This window comes from Pan troglodytes, chromosome 6 (assembly GCF_028858775.2).
Source record: "Pan troglodytes isolate AG18354 chromosome 6, NHGRI_mPanTro3-v2.0_pri, whole genome shotgun sequence".
NCBI classification, from domain to species: domain Eukaryota; kingdom Metazoa; phylum Chordata; class Mammalia; order Primates; family Hominidae; genus Pan; species Pan troglodytes.
The window spans coordinates 79,379,268-79,399,516 of record NC_072404.2 but is presented as its reverse complement, the minus strand read 5'-3'; the positions used below and the strand labels follow the sequence as shown (position 1 = coordinate 79,399,516).

Below are 20,249 nucleotides of genomic sequence, written 5' to 3'. Positions count from 1 at the left end.
ATCCCATTCTTCCCTACACCACGAAGGTCGGACTGACCTTGACTTTCTGTTGGTGGTGGTAAATCTGCCAGGCGATGTGAACATGCATAGCACACCACTTCCCTGGTTTCTGGAACAAGAAAGAGCAACGTGGTTAGGAGGAAGACATTTCAGAGAAAACCACCTTCAATTTCCCCAAAGCTTTCAGCAGATTTTGGCTGCAGAGGCTTTTTTCGTGAAACAAGAGTGCTTTGTACTCTCCAAGCGCCTTCCATCAGTAGCTCTCCAGCGCCCAGTCATAAGGGAGTCACAGCCAGCTCCCCCTCTCTCCCCACGTGGGCTTGCTACTCAGACAACCACATTGACAAGGGCCTCCCCGGTTACCAAGGACAAGATGGCAAAAGCCTGAATCCCACTCTGTGTCTCTTCTCTTTCTTTTCTGGTGCCAGCTGGCAGACCTGGTAGAGTGGGAAGCCCTACTTAACAAATGCTGCCATGCTATAATGCAAATCAGCTGTTCAGAAGAGCTCCTTAGTGAATGTCTGTGAGTCAAATCAAAATAAGAGAGGGTACAGAACTTGTCCTAACCTCCCCCAAGACCGTGGTGGTTTTTATTTTAACCCCCAAAGTGGTACAAAGAAATTCACATTTTGATTGAAGCCCAGTTACCGTAAATGCTAAGAGTCAACTACCCATTCGTGTTGGTGGGCGCTGTTCCTAAGTTTAAAGAAAGAAACAAAGAGAAGAATATTCCTTCCTTCCTGTTCTCTAGGCCTCTGCAGATCTCAAGTCCATCCTCCACCCTCTGGGGTTGAATTTGAATCCATATCTCCCCAATTATTTCATGTCTTGCTTTATAAGGAGTGGAGTGCTGTGAGTGTATTCTCTTCTACCAGTCAGCGGGCAGGGACCACCTTTTCACTTCATTTCTGCTAAGTAATCTACCCATAAGCTCGGCGTGCGCGGTCAGTGACTACTGGACAGATGAGAAGAAAACACAGCCTCATTCTACATCGGCGAAGAACAGAAGCTTCTGGTTTCTACAGTATGGAGTTAGTTCCGAAAATATATACTTAAATGCAAGTCTGGGTCAGTTCTCTTCTCTTGCAATGAAATTATGGGTAGTTTGAAATCACAAATAATATACTGCCTCACCTAAGTGATGACACAATTCTCCTTTTTCCCTGGAGAGATCAAATTATCTGATTATGTGCCCTAGAAATGAGTTACGTATAGCAAGAAATCTGCTGTCCATCCATCTTCTGTCCAACAATTCATCATGCCTGTCTTATCCCCCAACCACCAGGATTCATTTAGAGGTCATCACACTGGCCAGTCTCCAGACCTCGAGAACAATTTGCTTTAAGCAAGATGTTAACAAACCAGATGCTTATAGTACCTCCTTCCTGCACCTTAAAAGGAGGTCAAACGGCTATGGCAAGTCAATGTCACTTACTACAGAAAGAGGGAGCCACCAGCCAAAATAAATGGACCCAGCTACATATTTTCTAAGTGCAAGAAAGACTAACTTCAGCCTATAGCTTCAGTCTTTCCCCTTAAGTTCCAAGTAGTCAAACCTTTTACCAGAACTGCTAACAAGAGATCGGACTCGTTGACTTTTCTCTGTTGTAGAGATTAAAAAAAAAGCCAATGGCCTCCGACAGTCAAAGCAAAACAGTTTAGGCCATTTTCAATCACACTATCTGAAAAACCCAATCACCGTTCATTCCAATGTCTTATTCCAACATTTCTATGGCTTATTTCCTTGTAATAGACTTGTATTTTTAACCCACAGGGAGTCAAACAGAGGTTGCAAAACAGTTCTATAAGAAGCTTTCTTACCCTTAACATAGGTCTGAAAGGATCTGTCAACTGTGAAGAGAAAATGACAACTTGGTTACATGCCTGTCACTCAAACAATTGCTCTAATTAACAAATTTGTAGTGCTTCATTAGGAGGGGAAATTAAAATGTTAGAATTTTACTTTTAAATGAAGCCCTTTTAGAGAATAATTAACCCATTTTCACACTATCAAAAGTGCCAAGTGTCCCCTCCCCCACTTCACAAGCCTTGGTACAGCTACGCTGACAAGCCCCTGTACAAGTTTAATCAATAGCAATGTGCCCTCTGGCAACATGATTTGCTCACATCACACACCAGGAGTTTCACTGTTTTGAGCTCCAAACCACACCGGGTAGGTCTGAGGGAGAATGGCCTTCAGACCCCCGGCTTTTAAAGCTGTCTACTAACTGGTATCTGGGGAGAGGTGTCCTTTCCATCCATCTAGGAGAATTAGGCTCTCTTTACCAATACCCTTACATTGATGACTTTACATTATTTATAGCTATTAGACATTTTCCAGAAGTTCACTACCCATCATGACATACTTACATAGTTGAGTCATTTTAAACTTCTATCTAACTCTGGTTATCAATTTCTGACTGCCCTTATGTAGGTAAAAAGACAATATTGTTAAAGATTTTTTCATATTTCGTATAAAGATGACTATAAATAACAATCAATGAGGCAAGATTGTATCTATCGTATAACTTCAGATTCCTTTTTTGGAAGCAGGCAGTGGTAATAAATTATGAATAAACAACATAACCAAAGCATAATGGATATTTTATTTAGCTCTAGAGTACAAAAGGATCCCTAGCACATTAAAAATAGAGGGCCAAAGAGCCGTGCAGTACAATAACTTCCTGACCCCAGGCAAGGGGGGGATGTGTAGCCTGACTTCCAGGAAGAAAAGCGCCTTAGTGCTTCTCCATTCAAAACATTCTGTAGCTACTTCACTTGTGTAAGACAATTTAAGGAGATACAGACAGAGAAGATTGGTTAAGTAAAAACTATACAAGCTGACACTGTCCAATTTCTGGGCTCAGACCGTAACTCATTCCTCTTTTCTCCCATCGGCAAGTCGGTCTCTTTGTGTCCTATGCTCGCAGTGAGCAGGAGAGACTGTGTTTTCTAAGAGTAATTGGCATTTTCTTCCACAAACTAGAAGAACAGCTGAAACAGCAGCTCGCTCAAAAGAGCTAAGGAAGATGCGAGCACTGGGCTGGCCGTCCCGTGCAAACACACACACCCTGGTGTTACCTGAGACCAAGCCTGACTTTGCACGTACCCTCGGGTCCTTTTGGAGTAAAGTGTGTGGGACTGTCCCAGGCCGAGCAGCGACATCGATAGGGTTGGATGTCTACAAATTAATTAGACCACAGCTTACTTAGGAAGCACAAAACAGGTGACATGAAAGCAAGATCCTTCCCTCCTGCTAAATGAGAGAAGCCAAACTTCATTTGTTTGTTTCCTTCTGAAACGCAAGATTCATTTTTCTCAGGGACCACACCTGCTCTTTCTCAAGGGGGCCTGACCACAGCTTGCTCTCTCCAGCAATGGCATCTAAAAGCAGAGAGAGGTCCCCAGAACATTTCACTGCAATAAAAAGCACAGGACCAAAAAAGAGAAGCAACAAACGTAAATGCTGTCCTGGAACTCCTCTTCCTCTGAATGAACCCATGGCAGGGACTGCCACTGTTTTTTTGCTTAATCACCAAACATTCCAAGAAACGCTTAAGTGAACATTATTATAATTGGCAGTATCAGGTGTTTCTCATCAGAATAACTGGAAGTACTTTACAGACATTAAGCTCTCCGTTTTAACTGGCAGACAATAATAAGGAATTACACTCAGTAATTACTCATTAGCAGTGGTGGAAATGGGACAAGAGAACCTAATTTAGGGACCTTGCGGATCTGCTCTTTGATGATTTCTAAAGCAATTCTGCTTGCTCTTACCTATTCCCACCACCATTCTCAAATATTGCTAATATTAACCTTATCTGTGAGCTTCTGTCCTTTGAATTAGCAACAATAAAAAGCCTACTTTGGGCACAATCACTATTTCTAGTGGGAAAGGATTCAGGACACGACACCAGCTATTTTATGGAAGAAATCACAACTTCTATGAACACCCCCCACACCAGGAAGTTAAACTCGTGGGGAAAAAGAGCTCAAGTTTAGGCCCGAAGCTTGCCTACAAGGAGAAGGGGGGGAAAAGAATGAAAGAAAGAAAAGCAATCAGCTGCAGTACAACTAACAATTAAGCTGGAGTTGTTAACAACCTGATTTGCATACATATGAAGAACTCCACTAATGAACTGCAATCTACATATTCAATCAGGACGATGGCCTGGAAAGGCCTATTTCAACACCAGGAGAGACACTTTCTTGCCCAGATGTAGTTTTCTGTGTGATTGGATAATTGTGAGTGAGGGAAATAGTCTAATTTATTAAATGACCTACCAGTCTGTCTGGGGAGGCCCCAGAGATTTGGTGTAACCTAGAGGGGACAGACCAGGGTCTGAGGGAGTAGTGAGGTGCAGACTGGGGGAAGGAGTTTAAAATCACCATCATTTTATCTCCAGACAGGAGGTGTTTAACGAGGCAGTCATAAAAGCCCTGCATATCTGTAACCTTGCATATAGGCTGCAATTCAATGCAGGCAAATTCAATAGATGAACTGAATTCAATGCAATTCAATGCAGGTGATTTTGAAGGGGGAGGGGACCCCACTTCTAATGCCTTTTAATTCTTTTCCTGTCCCTAGTTTTAATGAAACACGTCTTTGGAAATGCAGTTATGTGCTTATCCTGGAAGACTCTGGCCCAAAACTGTGTTTTACCTTAGACATGAGATGGTGGGGAAAAGAAAAACGAAAACCCAATGGCACACAGCAGAATATCTTCAAGTCTGAGAATGGTTACCCACATGAAAGTACGGCTCTTTTTATTTTTGTGTGAAAGTAAAATAGAAGCTGTAAGTATATTTAAAAAGAGAGTGTTTCGAGAATGACTCTTCAATATTGACCTTTAGAGATAGCTGTAGCCAACGCTGGACGGCATTATCACTGACTAGGTAGAACAGAATTTAATTTTTATAAAGGATGAAAGGTTAATTTCACACTAGGATGTTAGTAACTGATGACAAAGTCTTGGCCTTGGCCAGTGTAACCATGGCAGGGGTGGGATGGCTGAGAGAGAGGGAGAAAGAAAGGAGGACCAAAATGGGAGGCGACCACCCCACCTGCTGGCAGGCCCTGTTTGCAGCCGATGGGGTTGGTGAGGGAAATGAGGGAGAATGAGGAGAATTCATAGGATACAATTTTAGTTGTGGAACCTTTATCCCCACTTCTACTAAAATCAGTAAGGACCCAGCTTTGTGTCTTTACTAATTACATACACCTGAGGAACAACCTGGCGCACATGTGTCTGATATTTCATAGAATTCCTGACCAGAAGTTATGTCCACGATATTGGTAGTAAAAAAAATAAATATTATGTATATTTTGAAGAGCACAAGAAATCTTAGCTTAACTGAGATTATCTGGGTAGTACAGTTTGAAAAGTAAATTTTCACGGCCATTTAAAACTAGATGGACTCGGAAAAAAAAAGAAAAATAGGCTCACTCTAATCCCAGTGGTCACTTAGGACCTGATTAATGAGTCACTGCACAGGCAAGAGGACGCAGAACTTCCTGCACGCCTGGCCCGGGACGCCACTTAGACACATGCCTGTGTGTTTTCACTGTGAGGTTTCTTACCTTCGGCTGAAATGCTCCTTGTAGTGAACCAAAAGGGCCAGTGGGTGGGATCATAGGGGGGATGCCCGACACTGCAGGAGGATAGGAATGGAAGAGCTGTGGCCAAAGACGGAGAGGGGGAAAAAAGATTTTAGTAGGAGGCAAGTGACATATTCAAATTCCCGTCCCATAGAAAGACATCGACATGAGCAAGCCACGTAATCTCAGTTTGATGCCATTAGTCAAGAAGCCATGATGGAATGATCACACAGATGTGCCACGAATGTGTAACTTAAAAAGTTAAAAGTAGTTCAGGATCAATCAGCCAGCAAATGACATCCCGGGTGGGGGCATCATTAAAAAGGGAGCTTTTCTAATTATTAATTGTTAAATCAGATAGAAGTCCTAAATGATTGGAGATTTTAATGCATTTCAAAAACAGGAGGGATCCTGAGCCAAATAAGATGCCCAGAAAATTACAAGTTAATTAGAGGGGGAAAAAGACAGAAAAAAGAAAAAAAAAGGGGAAGAAAAAGAAGTCTTCATGAGTGCCAGGATTTTATACCATTAAAACTCAATTAGTACTTTCAGACTTTTAATAGTTTGAGGAAATGAGAGTATATTCACAATCCTTGCTTCATTAGGTTGTTGCAGAAGTGGCAGTTCCAGAGGACAATTTAATTCTCTCATCTAAAATAATGACAAATATTTGTGAAAGGGTAAAATAAAACGACTCGATGTATACTTTAAATGGAGCTGCCAATTTGTCTAGAAGATGGATTCTAGTTGCACAGAAATAACCTGAGTCTGGAATATCACTATCGAGCTTTCAGTTGCTCTTGTTTAAGTCTCAGGTACTCAAAGCACTTCCGTATTAACATATGAAGTCTGAGTTTTTATGGCCACTTCTGAATGGTACCTGCTATTAAATGAACAAGCTCTTTGGAGGATACTCAAGCCAAGCCCTTCACGTAGGAGTCCACTCTATGATGGTAAAAGAATGACTCTGAATGAAGACTATGAATTTTCCTGAATCAACAGCCTACAAAAGGACACAATTGAGGAAAGAAATACAGAGAATCTGAAGACAATGCAAACACAACTTTCCCTCCTTCTAAAAATTTAATCTTTTTGAGGTCCTATTGGTTTGGTTCCATTTATCAAGCCACCATACAAATATTTTAAATAATGCCCCACCTTCGTGGTGGTTTATTATGTCAAAATTACAACAATAATTGAAGCTCTTCTTAATAAAGTATTTGTGTTAGTTATTTTTGGTAATGACTGAAATTCACATTTCGCAATCCCATGTTCAGAGCACGTCCTTTTTCTGTTGGTCTTTATTTCATTTTGCTCCCTTCAATGATGCAGCAAAGTTTTTCAGACTAATTGATATTGAACTAAATCCACTTAAACGGTGATTGCAAGCCAAGTGCCCTCATTTAAAACTACTTTTAAGTCTAAAATTGTGTTTTAGATACTTGAGTGCATTGCATCTTAATTCCCCTTATAATGTCCTAATCCCCAAAGCAGGGGAGACTGAGTACTTCATATATTATCCACTATAACTCCTAATATGAAATAACTCTCCCACAGTACACTGAATAAAGCTGAGTAATTAAATACATGCCCCAGTGAAACACACTCAAATTTCAAGTATTCTGCCTCCAGGTGGGCTTTTCCCTTTAATGTTTACAATTTAAAAATTGGATGTTCTTACCACTTTCTTTTTGCTTTATTCCATCATTGACCTTTTAGAATATAAATATAGCTGACTATTCCTCCCCGACTAAAAACCTGAAGCGCCTAAGTAATAATACATACACCTTCCAAAAATTCAGGCCTCCAGGCTTATTCTCCATCTTCGGCCTAGGACTGTAGAATATGCGTATCAGAAGGCACCGCAGTGGGTCCTAGAAAGTAAATCTGAGCCACTTTTTGGGCGCTAAACTTTCTATATTAATTATTATTATTATTATTATTTTTTGAAATGGAGTCTTGCTCAGTCGCCCAGGCAGGAGTGCAGTGGAGCCATCTCGGATCACTGCAAGCCCCGCCTCCTGGGTTCACGCCATTCTCCTGCCTCAGCCTCCCGAGTAGCTGGGACTACAGGTGCCCGCCACCACGCCCGGCTAATGTTTTGTATTTTTAGTAGAGACGGGGTTTCACCATGTTAGCCAGGATGGTCTCCATCTCCTGACCTTGTGATCCGCCTGCCTTGGCCTCCCAAAGTGCTGGGATTACAGGCATGAGCCACTGCACCCAGCCTGAATTATTTTGTTAGCTGGTCCTTACTTTAAATCAGCAGAGTATAGACTAAGGGCAGAATGGTGGCATCCATGGGCCAGACCGAAAGAGGAAACCCATAGGTCTACTGGGCTTTGGGTGTCCCTGTGAAATATGTTTTTGTATTCTGGTACTGAGCAGAACAGCGGGGACCATGTTGGGAGGGAGGGGGAGGAGGCATCACTCAAATACACTTTTCTAACTTCTTTTTGAAGAGGTCTTTCATCTTATGTTATTTCTAAATGCCCCTAGAGTACATAATTTTCAATTGATTTCTAATATTTTCTAGCCTTGACTTCTCAGCTAACCTCTTGACTAACATGGTATCTAATTATCTGGTTCAGAATATGAATGAATTCAGTCTTTGCTGATCTATTAAAGTAGCACTTCTCAAATGATAACACTATCTACAAACCTAAGCAAGAACAGTTGAGTATGGTGAATCAACACGGCTACAAGCAATGATTAACCTTCTCTTTTTTCTGGTTTCATTAAAAAAAAAAAAAAAAAAAAAAAAGAAATCACTGGCAAAGAAACTTGCAAATTTTCAGATAAAAATGATGCAGTATTCACCCCATCATCAAAATATCATGGAAATATTCAAGGTCTTTGAATAAAAATAAGCTCTTGTCTTACAAGTTAACTGAACCTATAACTTAGGGTGTTATCAATTGAAGTTCCAGAACATAGTCTTAAAATTGCATAAAACAAGTTTTTTTAATTTTTTTTAAATAAAGGAGAATGAGTTTAAAGAGAAAATATCACTCATTTCAATTTTGGGAGTTTCTTTTAATTAAGTGATATTTTTACTTTCTATTGTAACAAACTCAACAGAACAATACCAGCCATGTGGAAGAAGGTTCTACATTTAGTCTAGAGCAAATGAAAATCTACTTGTTGAAGAGTCATGAGTCAAAAAGACAAGGGACTTTCTATTTAAGAGGAAATAATTCAGGTTGCATTCCAGAACTTCTGTGTTAGTGGCATTTCAACTGACGACTGAAATGCTGTGATTTCAGACTCTCCTGGAACTCTACTGACTCCATTGCAGACACCTCACTTTGCAGGACAGATGCCTGACTGCCACTAAAGAGCAACTCTGCTTTCAAGCCTTTGGAATGCTTATGATCTTTTGATTCAGAAGATGATACTGCATCTTTACCAAAAGCAAAACACCACAAAAGCAAGCATCCAAAGTGGCGAGGAGCAATGGGAACTCTTGCAAAGATGATTAAGGAAGGCTGCTAGTCATTGACTGATCTGTGGCAAGAGCACAAAAATGGCAAAGCAGTTACATTCAATGTGTAGCATGGTAATGAAACTCACACTGTGCCGGTAGAATGGGTCAACTTTTGTAGGGTATTTGTCAAACTGTAAAGGGATCAAAGCAAAAGCTAGTTACTTAATCTGCATTTCTGTTCACTGCTACAGTGGAGGTGGCCCTACAAAGCTTCCCTGCCATTAAGCTGTCATGAGACCCCATAACCTCATTACATATGAAACCATTCTGAGCTCCTGAGTCTCCCTGACAAGAAGCCAACAGAAATGGAAGAACAAAATTAAAAACCAAGTGGTACGTTTTAGTTCTGCACGTACTAGGATGCCTTTCTTCCTACTATTTTCTTTCTACAGATTGGCACGAACCAAACATCTAAACAGGAGAGAACAGCCAATTATCCAGATAAATCAGAGAGAGGTGAGCATTTGGTCTGATTTACCCAGTGAATTCCCCCTATTTTCATCTTCACTTTGGCAGAAAAACTGTCTTGCCATGCAGCTGTCTTCTGAAATGTATTATACCCAAATACAAAGTGATCTGGGGTAGGCCAGACAGCCTTTCATTTGAACAGAAAAAGAGTATACTATTGTTCCCTCTAAATAATGTCATCATATTGATGCTATAACTACCCTTGGTTAAATTTATTTGTGAAACAGCTCACACAGGCCAGCATAAAACTTTCTCAAAATCTTAGGATCTTCAAAATCTAATTGTTAAGTATAGTTCATCCAAAAAAGAGATACAGGATTTGCTATTAAGAACATATTTCTGGTCACAAGGCCTCATTGCTAATATTCCTTGAAATGAAATTTATAAAACAAACTTTAAAAACAAACACATTTTTAAAAAGTAAGTTAAACAAGATGGGGGAGGGAGAGGAAGGAGAGGAAGCAAAGTTGGGTGAAGTGGACTCCTTTTAAAATCATGCAATTTATTCTCACAATGCCTATAGTAATGGCCTTAAAATCCAGTATTTCCTGAAATATTAAAAATTAAATAAGTAAAAAATGACTCTAATACTCACTGTTAGACAGGACTCTATCTGAGAATATTTAGCATTCTAATATGGCACTATTAATTATCGTTATTAACTTAAAAAAAAATTCCTCACTGGTTCTGGACATGTGCTAGCCCCCAGTTAAAGCAAGACCATGTCATGGCCAGTGGTTCCTCTTGCCCCAAGGCAGAGCGTTCTGTCCCTGCGGGGATCCCTGAACACTGGCTGACAGAGCACAATACCAGATTAGGGACTGTCTTATGAAACACAAGAAATATAACACCTCCAACAAAGTGGGTTTAGGGAAGCCATCGGAATGCACAGGTGGCACCCAATGCAGTCCCAGCCTCCTGGCAGAGGTCTCTCTCCCTTCTCTTCTCTCTTCTTCACCCCCATTACCCTGCAAGAATGTATGTGCTAGCACTTGATGCAAAGCACAAGCAGGTGCATTTTCTGTCCGGTGACAGTCCCCCGGGAAGTTCAAGAAAACAAAACAACCCTTTAAGAAGTTAGCCATCAACACTGGACATGACTGTTTTGAGGGCAGATGGAATCATTTCCGCCCGCAGTGCTGGATACAACTGCCTAGAAAGAAGTTCCTACTTTAGGCCCCTGAAGTCAGAGCTGCCTGAGGCAGGGCACTAGGACACATTCCCTTCTCTCCAGCCAACAGCCGTCACTCCCCATTCGATCTCTGGTGGCCCCGCTGCCCAGCCCGGTCCCACGTGCTGCATAAAGAAAAGAGTCGTGCTCTACTTATCCTCACATTTCTGCCTGGGGTACGCACCATGGGAGGTGCTGGCGTCGGCATGATGGCGGTGGGTGGGATGGCGTGGGGGAACGGCGTGAAGGTGTGCTGGTGCGTGTGCTGGTGGGTGTGCTGGTGCTGGTGCTGGTGCTGATGGAACTCGGTCCGCAGGTAGGGCGGAGGGCCCAGGGAAGCCCCGCGGTCAGCACTCTGAGAGGCCAAAAAACGAGTGTTCAGTTCCTGTCGCAAGATGTCTTGCTCTGGAAGAGAAGAAGAGGGAGACGATGACACCTTTTCCTTCAGAAAAGGACATCGGACTGCCTTCCTGTGGAGGGATACGGGGCTGATGACACAGTGGCAGGGGTGGCAGGGTGTGGCTGGGCCCTGAGATATACGGGGGCAATCAATGAAGCAGACGAGACCAAGGCCCGGTCGCACCCTGTCTCCCTGTTCTCTAGCTGGTCTCCCAGCTTTCGGGGACAGGCAGTCTATCAATTTGGGGAACAAACTCCAGGCCAAACGCCAAAGTCCGATTTCAAGCTGTCACCACTGGCTGAGTGACCCTGGGCATGGCAAATAACCCATCTGAGGGCCAGTTTTCCCATCTCCAAGAGGGGGACAATAATATTGCCTAACTCATGGGTTTGATTTTTGAGGGTTAAAGCAATTTGCACATGTAAGTGCTTGGGAACAGTGACAGTGATAGCACACTAATAAATGTCAGCTGTTCACACGGCAGGGCTCGCATGTCCTCTTCAAGTGTCAATTACTGCTATATGGCTCTCTGTATTGGCGGCATAACATGGCTACACTGGACCAAAACTGGGACACTTGACCTGATTAACACAGGTGAGGAGACAAGGACCCTGTGTCTAACATGAGGTCTGCCCTTAAAATTCTGGGATATATTGTCACAAAGAGTGTGTTATCTCCTCCCAAGGAGACAGGAGAAGGCCCTGCCCTGCCCAGTGAAAAGAAACCCCTTAAACCAGGACACAATCTAAGATCCTGGAGCGAGACAGACATGGGCTTGGGGACACTTCCATCGCCCTCAGGGGAGCCCAGACGACACAGGACACACTACCTGGGTCTGGCCACTCAGTGGCTGAATTTAGCTGGAAATGCCTCCTAACTCCAAACAAACCCACTCTCTTCGGGCAGTGTCTGATTCACAGGGGCTGAGCTAGCTTAGTATGGGTGCTGACAGGTATTTTTGCTGGACCTCAGGCCAGAGAGCGTTTGAGGAAGATTACAGTAAGGAAGGAAAAAATTGTAGGCAAATGCAACCTTGCAATCGGGACAACATAGGTAGGGTGAGGTCACAGCGAGGGGTCGTGGGGGTCGGGGTCACGAGCACAGGCCCCTCCGTCCTACCTGAGTAAGTGCTCCCGGCCGGGTGTCCGGCCACCTGCAGACTTCCTGATGTCAGTGGTGGTGGAGGAGGCAGAGCAGTGGGAGGGGCAAACATATTGGGGTGATGTGAGTGTGCGGGGGGCTGGAGGGTGGGTGTGAAGCTGTGCAGGGGGCTGTGGTTGGGCAGGGAGAGGGGGAACGGGGAGGCAGAGGGGTGGTGGGAGATGTGAGGTGGGGCGGGCTGAGTCTTCGCTGGAGTGCTGCTTCTGCTGCTGCTATCGGAACAAAAAAAAAAAAAGAAAAGAAAAAAAATAAAAAAAGTAAGCAATGTATTCTCTTTAAAAGAATCCTACCTCCTTCCCCTAAACCCTCACCACAGTCTCTCTTGCCCCTTCCTCTTTACAGATCCTCCCTGTACGCGCACACTTTCTGAAATCACAACTCCTGCAAACTTTCCCATCGCTACTGCAGACAGAGCAAACCGAAACTGCTGCTTCAGGGCTGTGGGGCATCTTGGTGTCGAGACAGCTCATTCTGCCTAAACCTCAGGGCCTCTCTCGCTCCTGTGGCCAGATTCTCATCAATGCCCCTAGAAAATCCCCAGCCTTCCATCCTCCACTAGCTACATCTCCTATAAAGCAACGGTTAACAAAAAGGAATAAAAAAAGCGATGATCTGAGTTCCCCCCATCTGTCTTGTTACCTCTTAAATGAAGACACACAAAGAAGAGGTGAAACCCAGGTGCCTGGGTTCTCATATCACTTTATGGTCTGGAGGCCACAGAAACGGCCGAGGGGGCAGAAGCCGGGCCCGGCTCCTTGGGGAAGGAAGAAACCTGCCTCCCAAAGACTGTGCTTTCCCCTCTTAGGAAAAAGCAAGGCCCGGAACCACCAAAGCCACCAGGTTTTCAAAAGGAAAACAGTAACAAAGACACACAGCCCCAGGAGCTGTGCCGGGTTAGAATGATAGCCCCCGGGGCACCAGGGCTTGGCTCTACTTGGCGCTGCACACTGGGTTTCTGCCTCTCTTTTCTTTGCTGTGTTCCTCTGTGCTGCTTCTTAGACGTTTCTTTGTAACTTGGCAAAAACAAGACAGAGGAGAGCCTGGATTTCCATACAGAAATTTCTCACTTTCTCTAAATGCAGCTTGTTTTGTTTCTTCCCTACTTCTCTGACCCACATAGGAGGAAGTAAATCAGAATGAAAAAAAAAATCCTTAAGCTGGAATACTCATCAGGTCCCAATCTTCCTGCCTTTGGAGCTGCAGGGAGACGAGTTTTCTTTAACACTTCTTCCATCAGAGGCAAAGAGCCTCTCTTGAAAGGATCTGCTCACACTGCGTGGCCTCTGATATGCCCCAGGCTTCGACTCCCTGCCTCCCACGGCTGCTGGGTCTCCCTGGCCCAGGGCTTTCCAAGCCTTCCTCTCCTTCCGCCTCCACTCTCGAGTGCCCATAAATATTTTACTTCTTTACAATGTCCTCACCACCCACCCATCCCAACCTGTCCTTTCCCAAGAGACCCGAGTCTCACCCAACAGCCCCATTCTTGTCTCTAGTCTCAGAGAAAAGGATGATGTTTCCAACAAGGAAACCTCAGTCTCCCTAGGGATCCCTCCCCGACTCCCACCCACCTGATCCCCAGGGAGAGGGCAAAAGTCAGGCCAAAGAAGAGCAGGCCACTCACCTTAAACTGTTGAGGCTTAAGCTACTGCTGTTGTAGGCTGACAATGGCTGGGAGAGGCTCTGAGCAGAGGGGTGGGCCTGCACAGGTGGGAGGTTCTGATGGAGCAGCTGGGTGGGGGACTGTGGCCTGGGTGGCCTCTGCACCTGAGGCTGCGGGGCAGGCTGGAGCTGGGCCTCAGGAGGGCCCTGCGGTGGCTGTGTACTCAGAGGTGGGGGTTGAGGTGGGGCTTCTGTGCGCTGCACCAAGTCAGGGTCCGGAGAAGGAGCTCGGAGTTGGGGCTCCGTCTGGGGCTGGGGTATTGGCTGTGCGACCTGAGGGCAGGGGTCTTTAAGCACCACAGGCTCAAAGACTGGCTCTTTGCAACAGTCCTGGCTCTTCTCCTGGCTTCTCTCTAGACCTGATATCTTGGGGACAATCGGCCCTGCATCCTGGCTGTCATGTTCTGGTAGCGTGCCAACACCTAACTCCGGATCTGCATGGGAGAGAGCAAAGACAAAACCACAGGCAATGACATGTGAGTGTGGGGTAAGGAGGGAAAGCAAACTCCAAGGCTATCACACAACTCCAGCAACAGGACCTGGCACCAACCCTCCTGGCTTGGGTCCTTGTCTCCACCACCTGCGGGGGTATGCGCCCACAGCAAATGGGGTCAATGGTGGACAGAGAAAGATGCAGGAACAGCCTTTGCCCGTGGGGAGCAATGACCCTGGGGGTGTGGGAGGGGAGAGAAAGGCCAACTGGCCAGAGGAGACTGCATTCAAGAAAGCAGCCTAGCGCCAGGCATAGGGGCTCACACCTGTAATCTCAACACTTTGAGAGGCCGAGTTGGAAGGATTGCTTGAGCCCAGGAGTTCGAGACCAGCCTGGGCAACATAGCAAGACCCTGACTCTACAAAAAAAAAAAAAAATTAGCCAGGTGTGGTGCTGTGTGCTACAGTCCAAGCTACTCGGGAGGCTGAGGTAGAAGGATCGCTTGAGCCCAGGAGTTCAAGAGCACCCTGGGCGACGTAGCGAGACTCCGTCTCTGAGAAAAAACAGCAGCCTAGACTACATTCTGAAAATGAATGTTTTCCTTAATCTCCAGAAAGTCTTTTATGGCATCACAATTAAGAAACAATAGTTGACAAGTTGATTTTTCCCTTTTAAAACAAACACATTTGTTGAACATACAAAAGAGAAGTGTTTTCAATAGCAAATGAGTCAAACATTATTTAACATCACACGGATGTTTTTTCTTGGCCTTCCCTTCCTCCCCACTTTCCATTTTGACCAAAGGGACACACTTGACATTTACAGATAATTTTTTGTTTAGCAAGTGCTCAACTTCCAAGTCAAAAGGCAGGTCTCTTAATGCCCGTCACCTGATCCCGGCAACTTCTGAGATCAAAGGTGCAAACGGGAACTGAAATAAAGTTTCCCGTCAACTACACTTGTTAGAGCTTTTAAGAAAGTCCCCTTGGACCACATGGGGGTCCCCACTCAACCAAGTTAAAGGGGTGCTGGACATTGAGACTAAGCTTGGATATTAAATTTAAGTGAAATTCTACAATCGTGAAAGAAATACAGAAAATAGCTGCTCCTGTATGGATGTAAAAGATGTACTCCCTCCAAAGGTCAAAAGATCTCCCTCCAAAGGTCAAAAGGGCCACATTTAGTAGAATGGCTTGATTACCCCACAAGCCAAACTCCATAAAAATCTCAAAACAGAATAATGAAAGACCAATAGGGCACTCAATAGAAAAGAATGGCCCCATTTGGGAGTAAGTACTTTTGTATACAACTGGGGGAAAACTATCCTTCCCACATTTTTGTGCTGAAAAGATGCATCCTTTTATTACTACACAATTTCGAAAGAGAAAAAGAATAGATGACAACATCCTTTGAAATGAAGGTGTTTTTCAGGCATTCTTAAATGAACTGCCCTGGGCGTTAACTTTCTCCTCTTACCTCATTGTATCAAACGGGAAAAGTATGTGGTATTCTTGTTGGTTCTATGTATTTCTGGGGTTTTCTGTTTTTTGTTTTAGAGGTGGGGTCTCCCCAGGTTGTTTAGGCTGGACTGTACTGGATATTCACAGGTGTAATCACAGCACACTACAGCTCCAACTCCTGGGCTCAAGTGATCCTCCTGCCTCAGCCTCCTGGGTAGCCAGGATTAGAGGTGCCTGCACTGTGCCCGGCTTACATATTTCTGTTTACGTACTGTTGTATATACACACTTGTTTGCCATTATTCCTTGGAATTCTCATCAAAGCAATTCATTATTTTCAATGTTCTTTTGGTAAGACAGATCAAACTGATAACATGCACAAAGGCAAAAACAAAACTTGGGTTTATAAACAAAGCACATTTTTGGCTAACAGGAACTTGGCTATCTTCAGGTCTCTCCAAACAGCCTGGAACAATAACACCAGCGAGATGGGAAGAAAGCTGCCTTCTTCACATGCTTCAGAGGTATGAAAAGACAGAGCACTTGGCAAAGCGCTGATGAAAAGTAACTCTGGACTTCTGACATTTCTGTCCAGTGCTGTCTTATCAACCTTTCTGGGAAGATTTTTGCTTAGGATAAAACTGAAATTGAAAGGCTTCTCAAAACCTTTGTTCCTAACTTCAGGGCTGAAGGGGCACCCCAAGCCCTTGCTGTGGATAGGTCCCCATCCAGCTAGCAAAGCTCCTGGATCCAATGAGGAAGGAAGGCCCTTTATTCAGAGATGTCACAGTTAGGGATCCAGCTCTGTGTCTCTCCATGTGTCTTCACAAAATTTCCCATATTTTTCTTTCACAGGATTTTCCCACAGCAAGCTATTATCAAAGGCATTGAAAAATCACGTGCTTCATATGCATGATCCAGGCCTGTGAGTCAGGTCTGGGACAGAAAGTAAGAACAGCCCAGAAATCCTAACAGCACAGAACAGAGGAGGGGTTTCACCCAGTGAGAAGTTCTAGGTACATGAGCAGGACTCTTCTCACACTGACAGCTAATTTAGGATTTTTATGCTTGGTACAATGGCAGAAACACTTTTTAAAAATCTTTTTGTAGGCTGGGTGCGGTGGCTCACGCCTGTAATCCCAGCACTTTGGGAGGCCAAGGCGGGCGGATCACGAGGTCAGGAGATCGAGACCATCCTGGCTAACACGGTGAAACCCCGCCTCTACTAAAAACACAAAAAATTAGCCGGGCGTGGTGGCGGGTGCCTGTAGTCCCAGCTACTCGGGAGGCTGAGGCAGGAGAATGGCGTGAACCTGGGAGGCAGAGCTTGCAGTGAGCTGAGATCACACCACTGCACTCCAGCCTAGGTGACAGTGTGAGACTCCGTCTCAAAAAAAAAAAATCTTTTTGTATTACTCTGTTTTCTCCAGACTGGGCTGGTGAAGACATCAATAAATACTTTCTATCTTGGTAAGTATACATTCAAATTCCCTCCAAAAATCAGCTTCCTTTTCCAAAGGACACCACTCAGAGTATATCATTCACACTTACTTATGCTGGTAAGGAGGCACATCAGAGACACATAAGGGAGTACTACAGATATCTAGCTTGACTCTGTTTACCTCCTTGTTCTTGAATGAGCCTCAAGAATTTGGATAACACAGCCAAGCTTGCAGATGGCATCCTGCAGGCGTGGGCTCGCTTCCCAAGGCCCCGGAAAGGCCACTGGAGTTGACTTTCTTGTCTCCTCTGTTGCCTCACTGTCTCAATCTCAACCTAACCACAGCTAGAACATGAGGAGTGGTGCCAAGGCTGTGGCCGTCAGCACCATCTCCAACAAGCTACCAGAGATGAAGGGAAGACCCCAACCTCTCCAGGGAACCCTGCAAATCTGTACGGCACTCCTTTAACTTTAATGCATGTTCAAATCACCTGAACATCTGATTAGAATCCCCATCCAGATTCCACAGCTCTGGGATGCGGCTCTAGATTCTGCCTTTCTGAGGATCTTCTAGGTAAGGCTGAGGCTGCTGATGTGAGGATCACATTTTGAGTAGCAGGATCTAATCTAACACTCTCTGACCAGATAGGGAATATGCCCAGAGAAGTGAAGGAACTTGCTTGCTGGAAGTCACATCCTTGTTTTGTAAACCAGAAGGCTTGAGTTCCAGTCCCAACTCTGCCAACACCAACTGCCTTTTCTCCAATCTATACTATGCTACCTCCTAAAAAGCAGAAGTCTCAAAGCAAAGCAGGTAATGATAAATCCAGGATTCAGTTAAAATATTTAAGTACATCAGACTTAAAGTGTAGAGGGTTAGTAAAGCTACAAAGAGTTGCTGTAACACTGCACTTCAGCCAGCCCTGAAAGCAATCAGTCCATCGTTGCTCTGGTACTGCAACCTATAAACAAAGCAGTGATGAGTTTGAGCTGGTAAGAACTTCGGGGGCTGAAACAGTTTTATGACTCCCCATTTACAAGAGTCTCTTGAGGCACAGGTTAGGCGTCAGGCATTTTTGTGGCTAATCGGTAATGCATTTCCTCTTCCTTTCAATTATTCAATAAATGTATCTTCCCAGTTAAGCTTTTCCATCTTGACAGTCAATTTGTCTTACTGTACTTCTCCAAAATTGGCAGGAACACATTTTAAGAAATCGCTTGGTATTGCACTGCATACTCTGAATTTGCCAAAGGATAAAGGAAAGAATGCAAGTTGCTGAATTTGAAAGACATAAGAATGTACAAATTGAGTAGTCTTATTTAAATGTTGTATTCATTACATTTTGGGGTTTAAAAATCTCTCTTCTTGTGATTATAAAAATAGTTCATCATGCTTATACTAAAATACATGCAAATTCAAATTACACTGCGCACTTTACGGTAAAAAGGGTGAGTTTATTGCATGTAAATTGTACCTCAATAAACAAACTTTAAGAGATTAGGAAAAATTGGTTTCATTTTGATATAGGTTTGATACAAGTTGCCTGGGGAAAATGGGCCCTTTTTTTGTACTTTACTAGTAGAATGCAAACTCTACAACCTCTGTGGAGGTTTAGCAAAATAACAAATGGAGTTCCCTTGGTGTGGTGTGTTAAGGATTTAGTCTACAGACACGATGAAATAGTACCATGGTTTGAATACCAAGTTTGGAAGCCACCTAAATGTAACCATTAGGAGACTGGTTACATATGTTTGCAGATCCACACAATGGAACACCTTGCAGCTGTAAAAAAGAATGCCGAATGTACAACGTAGAGCATTTACTATCTTTTGTGGAAAATGGAGGGAAATAATATATATATTCATCTTATTTTACGTACAAAGAAGCCGTGTGGCTGGGCGCAGCGGCTCACGCCTGTAATCCTAGCACTTTGGGAGGCCGAGGCAGGTGGATCACTTCAGGTCAGAAGTTCAACACCAGCCTGGCCAACATGGTGAAACTCCATCTCTGCTAAAAATACAAAAATTAGCCAGGTGTGGTGGTGTCTGCCTGTGATCCCAGCTACTTGGGAAACTGAGGCAGGAGAATCGCTTGAACCCGGGAGGCGGAGGTTGCAGTGAGCTGAGACTGCACTACTTACGCTCAAGCCTGAGTGACAGAGCAAGACCCTGTTTCCAAAAAAAAAAGCCATGGAAGAATACTCAAGAAAACAGTAACAGTGACTACCTGTTTGGGGGCTTGGGAGGAGTGAGAACTGGATAGACAGGGAACTGGGGTGTGTGTGTGTGTATATATATATGTATAAAAAAATAAGAAAATGTAATCTGTGAATGTGTAATAAATTTGAAAATAAAATGGATTTTATGAAAAAATATAAATTACTAAAATTGACTTAAAAACCCAACCGGATCATCAAAATAAAAGGAAAAAGTACTCAATAATCCAAACCTTCACCTCCCCTCCCAAAAGGTATCTGTTTCACAGACAATGTTGGCCAAACCTTTAAGAAACAAATTATTCCTGTCAACTAAATTGAAAACCAACAGCAAATATTATACAACAAAAGAAAGAGGAAAAACTGTTTACAAAAAATATAATTACCTAGCTGGAAAACAGAGGCAACCAGCTGAGAAAATATTAGAACTAATAAGAGAGTGCAACGAGATATCCAAATAAAGAAAAACCACAACCAACCTCAGCTTTTCTATACACCAGCAACAGTCAGAAAATGAAGTTTAGAAAGGATCCACTTCATAATAACAAAAACCATAACACCTGGGAATGAACCTAACAAGAAAATTACAGGGCTTGTAAACCTTCAGAAATGGCTTCTCCCACAAAATTGCTTTTTTCAAAGTGTTTTTCAGTGCAAAAAAATGCGAACTAAGTCAGTCACGTAATAGATAGTTCCCATTGGAGGATACTACTCCCTATGGGAAGAGATGGAAATTTGTGGGAGTGTGTGGC

The 20,249-nt window shown here is 43.8% G+C and overlaps 1 protein-coding gene across 22 annotated transcripts in view; it reads right to left on the bottom strand.

Moving 5' to 3' along the window:
• AUTS2 (activator of transcription and developmental regulator AUTS2) overlaps positions 1–20,249 on the bottom strand; it is a 1,182,725-nt gene that overhangs the window by 15,590 nt on the left and 1,146,886 nt on the right. For 5 of the 22 annotated variants that reach the window (XM_054655677.2, XM_009442937.5, XM_063814427.1 and 2 more), the window contains 8 exons: positions 13,911–14,382; positions 12,248–12,501; positions 10,892–11,133; positions 9,176–9,220; positions 5,585–5,680; positions 3,110–3,181; positions 1,822–1,851; positions 38–109 (listed from right to left, as the gene is read on the bottom strand). In XM_054655677.2, the coding sequence (XP_054511652.1) occupies positions 38–109; positions 1,822–1,851; positions 3,110–3,181; positions 5,585–5,680; positions 9,176–9,220; positions 10,892–11,133; positions 12,248–12,501; positions 13,911–14,382 (1,283 nt within the window). The remainder of the gene's footprint in view (positions 1–37; positions 110–1,821; positions 1,852–3,109; positions 3,182–5,584; positions 5,681–9,175; positions 9,221–10,891; positions 11,134–12,247; positions 12,502–13,910; positions 14,383–20,249) is intronic. The other 17 variants (XM_519135.8, XM_054655679.2, XM_063814428.1 and 14 more) reach the window with 11 other exon arrangements.